The 16,554-nt window shown below is 35.6% G+C and overlaps 1 protein-coding gene across 1 annotated transcript in view; it reads left to right on the top strand.

Moving 5' to 3' along the window:
* LOC150107147 (cytochrome P450 3A5-like) overlaps positions 1-13,322 on the top strand; it is a 51,503-nt gene extending 38,181 nt beyond the window's left edge. Inside the window, exons 10-14 of the mRNA XM_090391029.1 lie at positions 485-593; positions 6,135-6,223; positions 9,327-9,467; positions 9,585-9,750; positions 13,119-13,322. Coding sequence (XP_090247155.1) covers positions 485-593; positions 6,135-6,223; positions 9,327-9,467; positions 9,585-9,750; positions 13,119-13,208 — 595 coding nt within the window. The 3' untranslated portion in view covers positions 13,209-13,322. The remainder of the gene's footprint in view (positions 1-484; positions 594-6,134; positions 6,224-9,326; positions 9,468-9,584; positions 9,751-13,118) is intronic.
* The last annotated feature ends 3,232 nt before the right edge of the window (positions 13,323-16,554 follow it).

Raw genomic sequence — 16,554 nt, 5'->3', positions numbered from 1 at the left:
CTCCAGTTAATTCAAATTTAAATAATGTTCCCAAATTTTATCACCTATTAAAGTATATACTGGTTTCCGAGATTAATCATCTCCCAACTCAAGTGTTAGCCAAAATGGTCTCTGAAGAAGATAAGAAAGACAAAATAATGCACAAGAGACTTCGTGGTTCTACAAGTACAAAGAAGGTGAATGAATAGCTGTAGTATCAGTTTAAATATACAAACAAGAAAGATAACGGAAATCGATGAGGTCATAAATAATCGGTAGTTAATATATATATATATATATATATATATATATATATATATATATATATATATATATATATATATATATATATATATATATATTGATTTGATTTTTAATGGCGCAAGTACGGTATTTATTGTTGGCATATTATTATTGTTATTATCTAAAGTGTTTGAAAGGTATTAAGTTAAATCATAGGTTTTGTTTCTTACTTTCACATTTTCAAAATATTTTTATCTTTCAGGTATGAGACGACCAGCACAGCTCTTGCCTTTACTACGCACTTCTTGATAAACCATCCCAATGTTCAGGAAAAAATTCGCTCAGAAGTCATGGATGTATTGGAAAATCAGGTAATTTCATAAATTAAATCAGTAAGAATGTTTAGTTTCATGGAATGTATTAATGTTTAGTTCATAGAATACCAGTAGAAATAATAAAGTTATTAGAAGTTGACAACATTAATATATTAGTACAGCTATTTAATAAGATCTACGATACAGGCATAATCCCTCAAGACTGGTTACAGTCGACCTTTATCATGCTACCTAAAAAAGCAAATGAGAAAACTTGTAATGACTATAGAATGATCAGCCTAATAAGTCACGTTCTCAAAATGTTTCTGAAAATAATTCAAAAAAGAATATACAGAAAATGTGAAGACACCACCAATGATGCACAATTCGCCTTTAGAAACGGTTTGGGAACAAGAGAGGCTCTTTTCTGTTCTCCGATCTTATTCCAAAAATATATTGACCAAAAGAAGGAACTATTCATTTGCTTCATCGACTTCGAGAAAGCATTTGACAAAGTCCAACATGCTAAAATGACTGCACTATTAAAAAGATTTGGATTAGATAGTAAAGACATCAGGATCACTGAAAACTTATATTGGAAACAAAAGGCATCTGTTCAAGTTGATGACATTATTACAGACTCTATTAACATCAAAGAAGGAGTAAGGCAAGGATATGTGCTGTCACCTCTTCTTTTTAACATATACTCAGAAGCCATATTTCAAAAAGTCTTGAAAGGTAGAAAGGAAGGGATTAATGTAAATGGTCAAATCATCAGTCACATCCGATATGCTGATGACACTCCTGGTATGATGTGATGTGATCCGATATGATGATGATCTCCTGGCTGACAATATTCAGGATCTTCAAAATTTTCTGGAACTAGTGAATGAAGAGAGTGAAAAAATGAAATTAAAAATAAATATCACCAAGACTAAATTCATGGTCATAAGCAAGAAACCAATTCTTAATTCGGCACTTTCTTTAAATGAAAAACAAATAGAAAGAGTGGCAAAGTTTAAAACCAATGATAACTCAAGAGGTAATCAACCTTACTGATGTAAGAAGAACATGGAAAAGAGGAGAAAATGAAGAAGAAAGGTTAAGATATAAAACTTTGGATAAAATAATCAAACAGTTATGTAAAAGATTGAAAGAAAACTGGATAAATAGGCAATGCACTGATAATTACAAAATAAGAACAAAACCAGAGAAGAATTCCTGAAAGTGAAAGAACTTAATGGAAAAACAAAACGTACACAGTCTAATAACATCAAGGACAAAGATGGAAACATACTCATTGATAAGGAAAAGATACATGGAAGATGGGTGAGGTACGTACTTATCAGATCTATATGATGATGATGGTGATAATGGTAACATGTTAGATGATTCACGACAACTTAAGTTAAACGTAACAACAGATACTACTCTACCCACAAGAAAGGAGGTAGAACATGTAATAAAGAATCTTCCTAATAATAAATCCCATGGGTGTGATAATATTCAGGCTGAGCTGCTGAAAGCTTTGACTGGCAATAATAACAAGTATTTAGTAGAATCCATTCAGGACATCTATAAAACAATACAATTAACTGAAATCTTTACATCTATCTGCATACCAATTCCAAAGAAACATAATGCACAAAATACTCATTGATAAGGAAAAGATACATGGAAGATGGGTGAAGTACGTACTTATCAGATCTATATGATGATGATGGTGATAATGGTAACATGTTAGATGATTCACGACAACTTAAGTTAAACGTAACAACAGATACCACTCTACCCACAAGAAAGGAGGTAGAACATGTAATAAAGAATCTTCCTAATAATAAATCCCCTGGGTGTGATAATATTCAGGCTGAGCTGCTGAAAGCTTTGACTGGCAATAATAACAACTATTTAGTAGAATCCATTCAGGACATCTATAAAACAATACAATTAACTAAAATCTTTACATCTATCTGCATACCAATTCCAAAGAAACATAATGCACAAAATTGTGAGGATTACAGAACTGTAAGCCTAATATCCCACGCATCTAAAATTAATTTAACCATCGTTAACAAACAAATTGAAAGAGCCATAAGCAGTGAATTGAGTGAACAACAGAAAGGCTTCACAGAGGAATGGGAACCATTAATGCTATCCTGGAAGTAAAAATACGAATAGAAAGATCACTTGAAAGAAATAGGATCATTTACATATGCTTCATAGACTTTCAGAAGGCTTTTGACTGGGTAAAACATAATAAAATGTTCAATATATTAGATAAATTAGACATAGAAGATCATGTACTTAAGATTATAAAAATGATTTACACCAAAAATGCTGCTGTTTAACTCTGAGACTTCTGAAGTGAAAATAAAAAGAGGAGTTAGACAACTTTGTATCCTTGCACCAAATCTATTTAATATCTATAGTGAGACAGTGATGAAAAAGATTGAAAAACAAAAAATCAGGAATTAGTATCAATGGTATAAAATACAGCAATCTTAGATATGCTGATGATACCATTTTAATAGCAGAAAACAAAAACAAATTAATCAAATTACTGCAGCTACTAATTGAAGAAGGTAAAGAATTTGGATTAGATATTAATGCAAAAAAAGACAAAAATTTATGAAAATCTCAAAAGAAAGAAAATCCGAGCCGGAAATATTCATAAACAATATGAAAATTGAACATACAACAGAATACAAATATTTAGGCACCTACTTTACTGCAGATGGAAAGCAAGATAGAGAAATAAAAATAAGAACAGCCATAGCTAAAGATGCATTCTGGAAAAATAAAAATCTACTCAGAAGTTCTGTGAGTATCGAGACAAAGAAAGTAATAATAAGGACATTAGTGTGGCCAATTTTCGCATATGGAAATGAGACTTCGATATTCAAGAAGAGAGTAAGGCAACAAATAATGGCATTTGAAATGTGGTGCTATAGGAGAGCTCTGAAAATCCCATGGACAGAACATGTGACAAATACAGATGTCCTACAGAGAATGAGAACACAGAGATCTTTATTACTGGAAATGATCCAGAGAAAGATGAGATTGCAGGATATGTACTGAAAGGTTCAGCAGGAGAAAGGATACTAACAGTATTAGAAGGAAAGATTATGTGAAAAGGATAAAGAGAGACAAAAAACGAAGGACAATGCTTGAAGATATAAGATCATGGAGAGGATCACATGGCTATGCAGAAACAAAAAGGAAAGCCACCAATAGAGAGAACTGGAAAGACATGGTGCTGCTCCCTCTCACTGAGGAAGCTACATGAAGAAGAAGAAGGCAAAGTTTAAATATCTCGGATGCTGGCTAAATGAAGATTGTAATTCAGAATTGGAAATAAAAGTTAGAATTGAAATGGCAAGAAAACATTTTCTCTTGATGAAATCAACACTATGTAACAGCAGTTAAAATTTAGAGCTTAGAGTACGCATGGTTAAATGCTATGTATGGTCTGTACTGCTGTACGGTGCAGAAACCTGACCTTGAAGACAACATCAATAAAAAGACTTGAGGCCTTTGAGATGTGGTTATACAGATGAATGTTAAAAATCCCATGGACAGCAAAAATGTCCAATCAGGAAGTACTGGAAGAAATGGGGAAATCACGTGACACTTTTAGATACCACAAAAAGAAGGGAAACTGCATATCTTGGTCACCTACTTCGTAATGAAAAATATAAGATACCTCAATTGGTTCTAAAAGGAAGATAAATGGAAGAAAAGGACAAGGAAGATGAAGAAAATCTTGCTGGCAGACATCAGACAGTGGACTGGCATGAACTCTGAGAGACTGCTCAGAAAAAAAATGCTGAGAATCGCTCAAAATTTGCCAAGGTGGTCCCGACCTCAGGTAGGAGATGCCACTCAAAGAAGAAGAAGAATGGTTAGTTTCATCGAATGTACTGTAATTTGATGTACTGTTAAGATGAATAAAGCTAGAGAGGTATAATAGTTATTTGTGATGGGATATAAAGTTCTTAATCTTGTTGTATTGGTATTAGATCTCATACTGGAATAAATAAGTACGATTATTATATTGAAATGTGATATATCCGCGGTGCCTGAGTTCGGTCCATTTCGACGATGCCCTTTATTTAAAAAGGCTTAGGTTGAATCTCGTCTAGGACACGACCTTTTTCAAAGGAAGATGAGTTAGCTCGTCTTATGCGAAGGTGGCAGGATTTTTTTCTCTCGAAAACACGGATTTTTTTATCCGAAAAAAACAGGTCATTCGGACACATGCATTATACAGATATAGGCAACTCTGGAAATAAGGATTAATTTCCAGGTGTGGGTCTAATCGCAAGCTTAAAACAGGAACAAAGGAAGGAATGTATTCTTCCCCAGTTTGACACACCAAAGTGTAAAATAAAATAAAATAATGGAGGTAACTACTCAGTCACGATTGCTCATGGCGTCTGAAATGTTATCCATTTAAAATAGTGCACGAATATAAGCATTTTGTCGTTTAGAACTATAAGTATGGTTCCTACCTGTCTCTGAAGAAGATCTCAGCATGAAATCGTGCTATGTGCAGTGGGCACTAGTAAAATAAAATGCGAGAATGGCGGCTCGTACTTGTTGCAGCGGAGCAACCGTTATACTTTTTTTTTTTTTTTTTTTTTGTTCTTGGGGCTATTTCCGGCAATTTAAAATAGCTAACGATAGATTTCAAATGTACAGGATATCAAAACAAGCAAGAAACTATTAAAGTTGTATTCAAGAATCAGAAGTCGCTTGGTTTTGCTTAAACATTGCAATGCTCATTTGTGCATGATAACTATAAATATAATTCTGTTTCACTTGCATTTTAATTCCCTTTTTTGTAAGATAATATGAAAATAATAAGAATTTAACTGGCCGCAATGAAATACAGAGTACCATGAAAACTTACAGCTAAGTAAGATACTGAGATAATATAAAAGACGATAAGAACAAACGAAATTACTTAAAAGAAAAAGGCTATGGTTTTAGTGAAATCTGTTTTATCTTTCCAGTGCGTTCCAAATTCATTATCCTTTTCGAATGGAGTTTTAAATGTTCTCCGTGTCTACTGCCAACAGGTGACGTTTGAATGAACCGGCTCCGGTACACGCCAACCCTTTTCCCTAAGCACTGGTAAAATCCCAGAACCAATAGGACTGATGCTCACGACACGAGATTCATTTTTTTCCCGTGTTTTTCCTCTCTCTCTCGAATACCTGGAGTTATGTCATGTCATGCTCAATCTCCTTTACTAAATTCATAAATACAGTTTCAGAAGTAGTAACATTTTCAAATATGATCCAGCATTTGATGAAAATCAACATTAATTAAGGGTTATATAAATCAGAAACCATGTACCAGACAACGTGTTTCATGTCATCTCAGGTCTGCAATAAGCAAGGCAGTCATCTCACACAGGACGACGAAAATCTTCTGCCACCTTACTTTTGGCACTTTCTTCAGTTTTAATTAAAACAAAATGCATTTTTAAACAGTTAAACTCCATGTACATTGTTATGATTTTTAATGGTATTATCGGAATGTAAACTGCAACAAAAATCTTGTTTGCGCTGAAATAGTTTTTTTTTTTTACAGAAAGAGCTCAATTACGAGGCTGTTCAGAAGATGAGATACTTGGATCAAGTTTTATCAGAATCTCTAAGAATATATCCACCTATCTACTTGTAAGTTCTTCACAGATTATTAAATTCAGATTCAACATTTAATTTTTGACTTTAGATAATCTTCCCGAGAATCATCCAGTATTTTGGGTGGCATTCAAGGACTAGTCATTTCTATTGAGTTTACTGTATTTCATAAGGACACGAACTAGTCTTCGTTTAATTATTTCGGTAACAAGTATTAATTACTTGTCAGTGGAATCACTGGCAAGTAGTTAATACTTATCAGTGATATCACATTAAAGACCACAACATCAAACTAATATGTTAAAGCCGCTTTAGAACGACCAAAACGACAACGTTAAAATATTCTCTATAAAGTACTGTCCCTTTTGTTCTCTCCCTTCTGCATCCATGTGGAAATCATGAGACTGAAGTTATAACTTAAAGGGTAAAAATGAAAAAGAAAAATTACCAGGAAATATAGAACAACAGCATATCTTAGTAAACATGCAATCTTGTAATTTATGAAATATTAAGGTTCATATTTGATATCAATGAAACAATATCATTGATATGTATTGCAAATTTATAAGACCATTTGAAGTTGCTTTTTTAATAAATATTTATGTATATATAAATATAATTATCACTGAAGATTCAGCGCACTTAAACTCTTTGTTAATAAAATATAAATATAAAAAACAAACAGAAAATGAAATATTTGATAAAAATTAACATGGTGGAGACCTGGATTCGATTCTCACCTAAGATGCGAAAAACATTACAAATACTTTTCAATCGAAGGTCGTTTTATGGATCTGACGTCTCACACGGGAAGAATGGGACTTTTCCTCTTAAAAATGGGGTCCTTCACACTACAAAACAGACATATCTCCTTCAGAATTATATATACTATGGGGGATCTGCCCTCCCTGACGCCTACGGAGCCCAATCCTCCCGAGTTCCGGAATGGTAGGCCGGTTTTCCTTAATTCTGATGATCGAAAGGGGGGTTCCTCCCCCCGACGCCCCCCTCCCGACTGGTAAGCCGGTTCTCCTTGAATTCTGATGACACGAATTTTGAAAACTCGAAAGGGGCTTTCGCCACCTGGCTCTCCCCCCCCCCCCCCCGAGTTCCGGACTGGTACGTTGGTTCTCCTTGAATTCTGATGACTCGAATTTTGAAAACTCGAAGGGGGGGGGGGTTCCGTCCTCCTGGCGCCTACGGCGCCCAACCCCCCAAGTTCCGGACTGGTAGGCCGGTTCTCCTTGAATTCTGATGACGCGAAAGGGTGTTCTTCCCCCCAGGCGCCCATTCCCCGAGTTCCGGACTGGTAGGCCGGTTTCCCTTGAATTCTGATGACTCGAATTTTGAAAACTCGAAGGGTGGGGATTCCGTCCTCCTGGCGCCTCTCCCCTCCGAGTTCTGGACTGGTAGGCTGGTTCTCCTTCAATTCTGATGACTCGAATTTTGAAGACTCGACACTCAGGCTAGCCGCTGAGTTTCAAAACATTTGAACTAACTTGACAAAAAACGTGACACGAAAACGTTACAAAAAAGGCTTATCATTTTATATTATAGAGTAGATATATATATATAGAAAGTTTTTTACCTTCGGTGAACTATACGTTAAAGATACCAAGCAATTTTATAAACTTGGTTTTAATCCTTTTTCCCAAGTAAGCAAACAGACAAGTAAGTCAAGTTTGCTCCTGAATATAGTTCAGGTCTAAGCAACGCATGGTAAAGGTGGAGTAAGATCTGATCACTTTCCTTAGTATCTACCCTAATGCAAAGCACATCCCCTTACGGAGATATACGTATGATGCTATGCATTAAAGGAAAGGGCCACTACCCATCAGGTTTCGACCTTTGTATAGGTGAAGCGGGCGGGCTCTAAAAATAAGACGATCCCGAAAGATCGGCCAACTCAGCATTGTTCCACTCAGTGACCGGCTCACCCCGTCACCGAGAACTTCTCAGCATTGGCTCTACAAAGTGGCAGGCTCACCCTAATCTAAGCGGTGGCCCCACTCAGAGACAGGCAAACACCTACCCCCCCCCCCCCAAACAGAGCCTCTTCAAGCCAGACCCGAACCGGTTTTCCTGTTTAAGTGCGGGGTAACCTCTCCAAAAACTCATGAGATCACCCAATAATGAGCGACTCGCAGGATCGAAAATTCAGAAACTCGTTGTTCCCCTCAATAACAGACTCACCCTGCCACTGAGAATAACTCTGAGAACCGGTTGGCTCTACACCGTGGTAGGCTCCCCCACCACCGCGCAGAGCCGCTCATTTGCTCATCTAAGGGGTAACAGCAACGGCTGTGCCTCAGTTAACTTCAGAGGCTACAGCATTGACATTCATTACACCACCACTCAGGCCCTGGGTGAGAGCAACAGCCGAGCCTCAGTTAAAACTTCATGGCTACAGCATTGCCATTTATCACCCAAGCGGGTGATAAATGGCAACGGTTTCGACCTTTGTTGAGATCTCGTCAGTGGGAGCCAGACCCAAAGATGCCAAGGTTGAAGTAATGCAGAGCTTATCAATTTTACTTAAACAAGTTGCCACAAGGTGCTTTGACCTTATTAAATAAAAATCTCAGGATGAGAGAAAGATGTAGAAAGTTTTTTACCTTGGGTGTACTATACGTTAAAGATACTAAGCAACTTTATAACTTGGTTTTAATCCTTTTTTCCCAAGTAAGCAAACAGACAAGTAAGTCAAGTTTGCTCCTGAATATAGTTCAGGTCTGAGGCAACTCGTGGTAAAGGTGGAGTAAGATCTGATCACTTTCCTTTAATGCATAGCATCATACATCTCCGTAAGGGGATGTGCTTTGCATTAGGTGAAGTGCAAAGCATCATACATAAGGGGAGATACTAAGGAAGGTGATCAGAACTTACTCCACCTTTACCACAAGTTGCCTCACGCCTGAACTATGTTCAGGCGCAAACTTGACTTATTTGTCTGTTTGCTTACTTGGGAAAAAGGATTAAAACCAAATTATAAAATTGCTTGGTATCTTTAACATATATATATATATATATATAATGCATTACACGGGAAGTATATTTGTGTTATAGTTTTAGTTCAGATACTTTCCACGTTTGTTAATTATGAAGTAACTGCTCAATCTGATTTTAATATCGTTTATAGTTTTGTGAACAGAGAAACAGCAGAAAATATCCAATATGGCAACATACGAATCAAAAAAGGAATAGCAGTTCAAGTGCCTGTATATCAGATGCATCATGATCCAGAATTTTGGGAGGACCCCGAAACGTTTGATCCAGACAGGTAACAATATTTACAAAATATTCAAAGGGATCGGGAAAATGCATTATGCCTAATATTTTGAAATAGAATATTTGCGTTATGTTGAATACAGTAATAGTAATGCTTTTTCTTTTTCAGATTCTCTTCAGAACGCAAGTCAAAATTAAATCCTTTGACATTTCAGCCATTTGGATATGGACCAAGGAATTGTCTTGGAATAAGGTTTGCACAAATGGAAGCTAAGTTGGCAATAGCAAAGGTGCTTCAAAAATATCGCTTAATTCCTTGCGAAGAAACGGAAAAGGTAAGATGGGAAAATAAACTGAATATTGAACACATATTGAACATATGAACATATTGAATTTATATATTCAATGAAAACTGTAATGAAATTACGAACAAAAAAAAACTATAATCATCATAATAATCTATAAAAATAGATTGCTAATCTGAATAAAAAAATAAGTCGTTAATACTTTATTCAATACAGAATAAATGTCTGTACTTATAAACTAAAGAAATGCAAACAAGAATTGCATTTCTTAAAAATGATAGATATCACTTTTGAAGAAATTTTCATTTTGATATCACATTCACATGAAGAATAGTCATGTGAGCTACAGGTTGTTGCGAGAAAAAGATAAAGAATCTATCGATTTTCTTTTTCACATAAAACTCACAGGAGGAGGAACATGGTGGTAGGCATGAAGAGTAAAAGGCCTGAGTGTGAAGGCAACAATCTATTTAATAGAACTTTACACTCATTACAGTTCTATTTGTCTTCATGTAATCGTGGAGAACCTGAGTGGTATGGGAGCCTTTCTTGGGTGGTGCATCCCAAACAAAGCTTACCATTTTTCTTTGATGTTATTTTCAAGATGTGAGTGAAATAGTTTGATTTCATTATGCTTATACTAAAGATTCCATTCGATCTGACATTATCCAATGTTTTATGATGCCATCTCATACTGAGTTCACAGTATTCAGAGAGATATGTCGACGGTCAGACCTTCATTCTTCACTAACTGATCCCGCTCTTTTAAATCTCTTCGCCAAACGGTGAGTTAGCTTCTCTGTAGGCGGGAATACAAACTGGAGCATATTTGAGATCTGCATGAGATGAGATGCTCGTGCATAGGTATAATGTATACGATGATCGACATAAATTGTTATTTCTGATTAAGTTATAATTCATCCACTCTTTTTTTTATTCCGTTTCTGCCAACTATAAACATTCCCCTTCCCTAAATTCTCCTGAGTAGCCAAGCAGATGAGGAATTTGTGAAATTTCATTTGCGTTTAATTTACGAAAATTACTAATAGAATTTGCTAAATGATGAAAGCGGCATACCGTGTTCAACACGGTATGAACTGAGGACCGTATGAACTGAACACGGTTGAACACGGTCCGGGCTGAAAAATGCCAACACGGCGTGTTGGTATTCTTCAGCCCGGACATCATTTTTAATTCCTTAAAATGTTTTAAGGTGGAGAGAGGGATGTGAACGCCTTGACGATATTACAGGATTATATAGCTGCCGTGTTTCAGTAAAAAAAGCCTCGGTAAAAAAAAAAAAATGGAGAAATTCTTTCTTTCTTTAACAAATATTTCGTTAACCATCATTATTCTTGGGTGTATGATAAGAAATGTGCTAGGCAGGCGCATCGACTTATTGCTGTGGCCATTTTGCACTTAGTAAAGAGACCTTAACAACAAAGGAGGAGAGGGATGATGAGCAGCAGAAAATCACATTGATCGTTGTGTTCGCAACAATCCTTGAACTTACACTTTGTCCTTCCTACCTTTTACTTCTCCCCCATAAAAGAAGAAGTTTCATCCAAAGGATGAGACTGCTTCTTTAATGAGGTTTTACACGATTTCTAATAATCTTTACTATGAGGCTTTACACAATTCCATGGATCACAGATTTTGTGTGATCTATAATCCATAATCCATCGTATATTTCATTTTTAGACGAAATCTATAATTCTTGAATCTGTGATCCTTAGAGTGATGAAACCCAGGGCCATCACCAGATTAGATCGCGCCCTGAGGCAAACAATTAAATATCGTCCCCGATGGATTATAAGACAAAAATGTAAGAAAATCTCCAATTGCTATTTTGTTTATATCACAAGAGAAACATTAATGCAAAACTATTACATAATAATATTAATTAAATGTTTGCTCTACGGGGATATCGCACAATAAAACTGTTTCTAAGCTCTTCTAAATTTAAATTATAAGCTATGTCAGCCTCTATCAATATAGTTGCTAGACCAACCAATCTTTCTTGGTTCATTGCTGTTCGCAAATAATTTTGAATCAGTTTAAACTTGGAAAAACTTCTTTCCGCACGTGCTACGCTAACAGGAATTGTTAGCGTAGCGACAGCGCCTACCGCAATATGGTTGAACGAGCACCCTTATTAAGCCGCGCTGTGAGGCAGGCTGCCTCTATGCTACACCCTGTCGGCAGTACTAATGACACCAATGCTGTTTCAACAATGAAAGACGTGTTTGCTGGGTTACCAAGAAATAAAATAAAGTGGCTTCGAGATCCTTTACAGCGTTATGAAGAGATCAGTGATTGCTGAAAGTGTTTTGAAAGTAGCTGTGTCGTTTTGATAAAAAAAATAAATAAATAAATAAAAAACCCAGTCTATATAGCTACCAGTCTATATATAATATAGTATAGACTGGTATCCAGAAAATTCACTGAAAACAGTTAATCGAAAGAGAATTTATCGAACGACAATTTACTGAAAAGCAATTTATCGAAAAAATAATTAATCGGCAAACAGTCCATCGAACGACAGTTAATCGTACAATCAATTAATCGAAAACATTTCCTCAAAAAAGCAATTCATCGAACGGCAATTAATTGAAAACACAATTTATCGAAAGGCAATTCGTCGAAAGCCAATAATTCATCGAAAAATCACAATTCGCCAAAACTACAAATAATCAAATGAACAGTTTATCGAAAAATGGTTTACAAGACGTGAAGTGAAGTGTATTTATCAAAAAGAACTGCAGCTTTTATTGGATTAACATGTGATGTAATTGAATATTAGCATCATATTCCCTTTATATATGTTATGTTCCTTTCAGTCCGTATATGCATTTGGTGTATTTTATGTTTTACACAATATGAAAAAGATTATGAAAAAATCTTAATTTTTATTATTCCCCCTTATTCTTCTCTTTCCTCAACCTAAATAATTAGAGAAAAAGATGGTTTCCCAATGTCGTCCTTATCCGGTTAGTGTTTTATGCCCATAGATATTATGTGTTCATGGGGTTCGGTTTGAGGGAGGAGTTTGAGGGGAGACCTCAATAAAGATCGAAACCTGTCTGGATGGTGGACTTTTGAAACCACTCCAGAAAGGGTCCGAAAACCAAGTTTGCGCGTGAGGTATCTTCACGCGCAAACTTTGTTTTGTTTATACTTGGATAAAGGATTAAACAAGATAATTTATTGGCAAGGTTAATTTCCTTTGTAACCAAGTGCAAAATCTTTCTACAATAAGGTAGGTACTTCTATTTCGGATAGTAATGTAGACCTCTTCCAGTATTGTGTTTAATGCAAAAAATGCAATTCTTTAATGCAAAAAACTATAACCAAATATAAATGTATACAAATTAGCAATCTTTATTATTATTATACAGGATAAAGTCGAGCTACGAGTCTCAAATCTGGGTTTGACTCCTAAAAATGGTGTTTTCCTCAGAGTCGAAGAGTTGCATCCGAACAGTTGAGGAAATAAAGAATGGGATTTGATAAAATCCCTTCAGTAAAACAAAGTGGTTTTTCATTGCTTATTCTTCATTAAGAATAATGCTGTAATTTTTGTATGTGAAAATTGTATCAAATTTGCTTATTTTTAAATATCATGAGTTAATTTTATGTACAAAATGTACATAAAATTAATTTATTTTCTATTACTATTAATATAAAATAAATTAATTTTAAATAAGTGTTTTTATTTCAGCATGAAGTCTTCATTGCAAGTCAGGTGATGCTTCCTTGTTTATATACTTAAAACATCTCTATTTAATACACGGTTTCAATTAAATTACGAGGGGTGGGGCTGGAAAGTTTGAATTTCTTCAAAACTTCTGACATGTCTTAATATATCCTAAAAGAAAATCCTAAAATAAAAAGAACAAATCATTGCAATTTGATGAAACATGGGGGTTAAAGGGTTTTAAGATATGGCCTTTCTTGTGGTTATATTAGTTGCTTGAATGTCAGTTTTGTTCGAGGTGTTTATCAGAACTTTTCAGCTCCCTCCCCTCGTACATGAAATCATTCAAAATAAATACTATAAGTGTGAACACCCGTCAGTATACGATATGCTATCAAACAAAACTATGCGAACATCTCTCCCCCTCCTCTTACCAGATATGGCTGATGACAAATAACAAAGCACAACAAAATGTTCTAATATTTTAAGGTGGCAACATTACTCATTAGTCAGTTTGTATGACTGCAGCACAATCACATCTACGATCATATGTAGGTGACGTTAGCAACAAGGAAATATATTGCTGAAAAGAAAAAAATAAATTAAGAAGGTCAAAAGTTGAAAGAAGGGTGGTAAAGCGAGAATATTGAAAAGCGTTGAGCATCAGTGGATCGCCTTCCCATGATAGGAGTGTACAGGAGTTCTTAATGCACCAATTTACAGAGGTTGGTGTCAGAACGCTACGTACTGGACTCGAAATCCCCGATTTCTAAGGAAGAACTACTGCGTAGAAGACAAATATCTCCTCAAACAATTCTCCGATGTGGCTTTCATGGTGCAAAGCTCGTCCTAATCGGTGCAAAACTATGGTATAGATTGTCTACATATGGTGGAGTATATGTCATGCGCAGATACGATAGATTTATTATTATTTTCTTTTCCAAGACATTATTCCATCTAACATGAAAAAACTCCTATATCACGGTATCTGCGAATTCCTACTCATATACGGTATAACAGTCTATGCAAAAAACATCAGACAGCCACCTAACAAAATTAGAAATATTACATAGGAAAATTGTGTCAACGGTGATTTGGAAACCTTATACACAACAGCCAATATCCGACTAGCACATGGCGCACAGAATCCTGAGCATTAAAAATCTGAAGCACTACATAATATTACTAAGGAACTTCAACATCACCTATCGAAACAACAGAGACACATATCGTATAACACAACTCACAACAACTCTCCACATTCCTACACCCGTCAACAACTAAACCGTTTCCTTTGTGAGATCACATCCGATACCCACGCTACTCAACAACCTACCAAGAAACTTAAAACACATAGACAACTACAGAACATTAAAACACGAACTCTGGAAAATATACCAACAAAGTTAATATACCATTAACACTAATATACACATCAGAAATCACCAACATCCATGCCTACACCCCTAAATCGCCTCATTCATCCGCCCGTTAATTAAAAAATATATATATATTAACGTCTTCCGACATTTCACGGAACGCTAGGGTTCCACAGAACTCTGGTTAAGAAGTCTTGCTCTAGACCAGTGGCTCCCAACCGTTTTCCACTTGCGTACCCCTTTTAAACCCACTTTTCATAAATTGTACACCTTGTTTTTAAAATAGATGTTTTTAAATACTGACACTTTTGTTCGGTGCCTATCTTAATTTAAAATAGTTTACTTGTTTTTCCGCCATTACTGATTATTTTTCGTGTGCTCCTGAACGACCCAGGACGTACACCCTGGGGTACGCGTATCACCGGTTGGAAACCGATGCTCTAGACCAGTGGTTCTTAACCGGTGTTCCGCGAACTGGTTACAAGTGTTCCGCCGGTGAAAGATGTCACATGACATCTTTCAAAAACATTACCGGCGTATTAAAACCTGCACTAGACCAAGTTGTAAATATGGTAAATTAAATCAAGTCAAGACCTTTAAAAGCACCCTTAAAAAATAGTTTCGTGTGCTCCTGAACGACCCAGGACGTACACCCTGGGGTACGCGTATCACCGGTTGGAAACCGATGCTCTAGACCAGTGGTTCTTAACCGGTGTTCCGCGAACTGGTTACAAGTGTTCCGCCGGTGAAAGATGTCACATGACATCTTTCAAAAACATTACCGGCGTATTAAAACCTGCACTAGACCAAGTTGTAAATATGGTAAATTAAATCAAGTCAAGACCTTTAAAAGCACCCTTAAAAAAAAAAAAAAAAGAAAAAAAAAATTGCATATCTATGGAAGCCAAGTACCAATCTTTGCTTTTGCACACTGAAATGAGATGGTTATCCAGTGGTAAAGTGCTATTCCGAATTTTAGAACTTAAGAATGAATGAAAAATGATATTTGATGTTGCTAAAATGGCATATTTAGCCGATATTTTTAATTACTTAAATAGCGTTAATACAAGTATCCAAGAGAAAAATGAAAATATTTTGACATCCACTGACAAATTGTTAGCTTTCCAGAAAACCGCATATCAGAAAAAATAAGTAGATATGTTTCCTTCGCTCATAATAAAAATGTCGAGGGAATTATTTCCGTTATAACAGAACATCAATATTGAAAGAAAAGATTTCAACTTACTTTCCTTCCTTAAATACACACAATTATGACTGGATACGAAATCCATTTGGCACAGTTAATAAATACATTGAGTCGAGAATTTTCGTTACAAGAAGAACAATTAGTTATCTTGTCAACGAATCGTACTGTAAAAATGATTCTCTGAAATAACTCTCGAGGAATTTTGGATTTTTGTCCAAGCCGAATACCCAGCTCTCTCTCCACAAGCGCACTGAAAATTTTGTTACAGTTTCAACATCATATTTGTGTGAGCTCGGTTTCTCAATATTAACCCACAGAAAAACTAAAAAGCGTGAAAGACTTACTAATATAGACAAAGAGATGAGGGTAGCAATATCACATATTAGACCTAATATTGCTGAAATCTGCAAAACCCGACAAGCTGAAGTATCGCATTAAAATAAGTTCCATTTTTATAAAAGTCAAATCCATGCATATTTTTATTGTTAGTTTTATGACCCTAATGCTTTTGTGTTCCTCAAATTTTTCTTATAATCAAAAGTGTTCCGTGA

This window comes from Typopeltis vanoorti, chromosome 4, assembly GCF_054136105.1.
Source record: "Typopeltis vanoorti isolate ZY-2024b chromosome 4, IOZ_Tvanoo_1.0, whole genome shotgun sequence".
Taxonomy (NCBI): Eukaryota; Metazoa; Arthropoda; class Arachnida; order Uropygi; family Thelyphonidae; genus Typopeltis; species Typopeltis vanoorti.
Note: the sequence above shows the minus strand (reverse complement) of the source record. Positions and strands in the feature narration are given on the sequence as shown.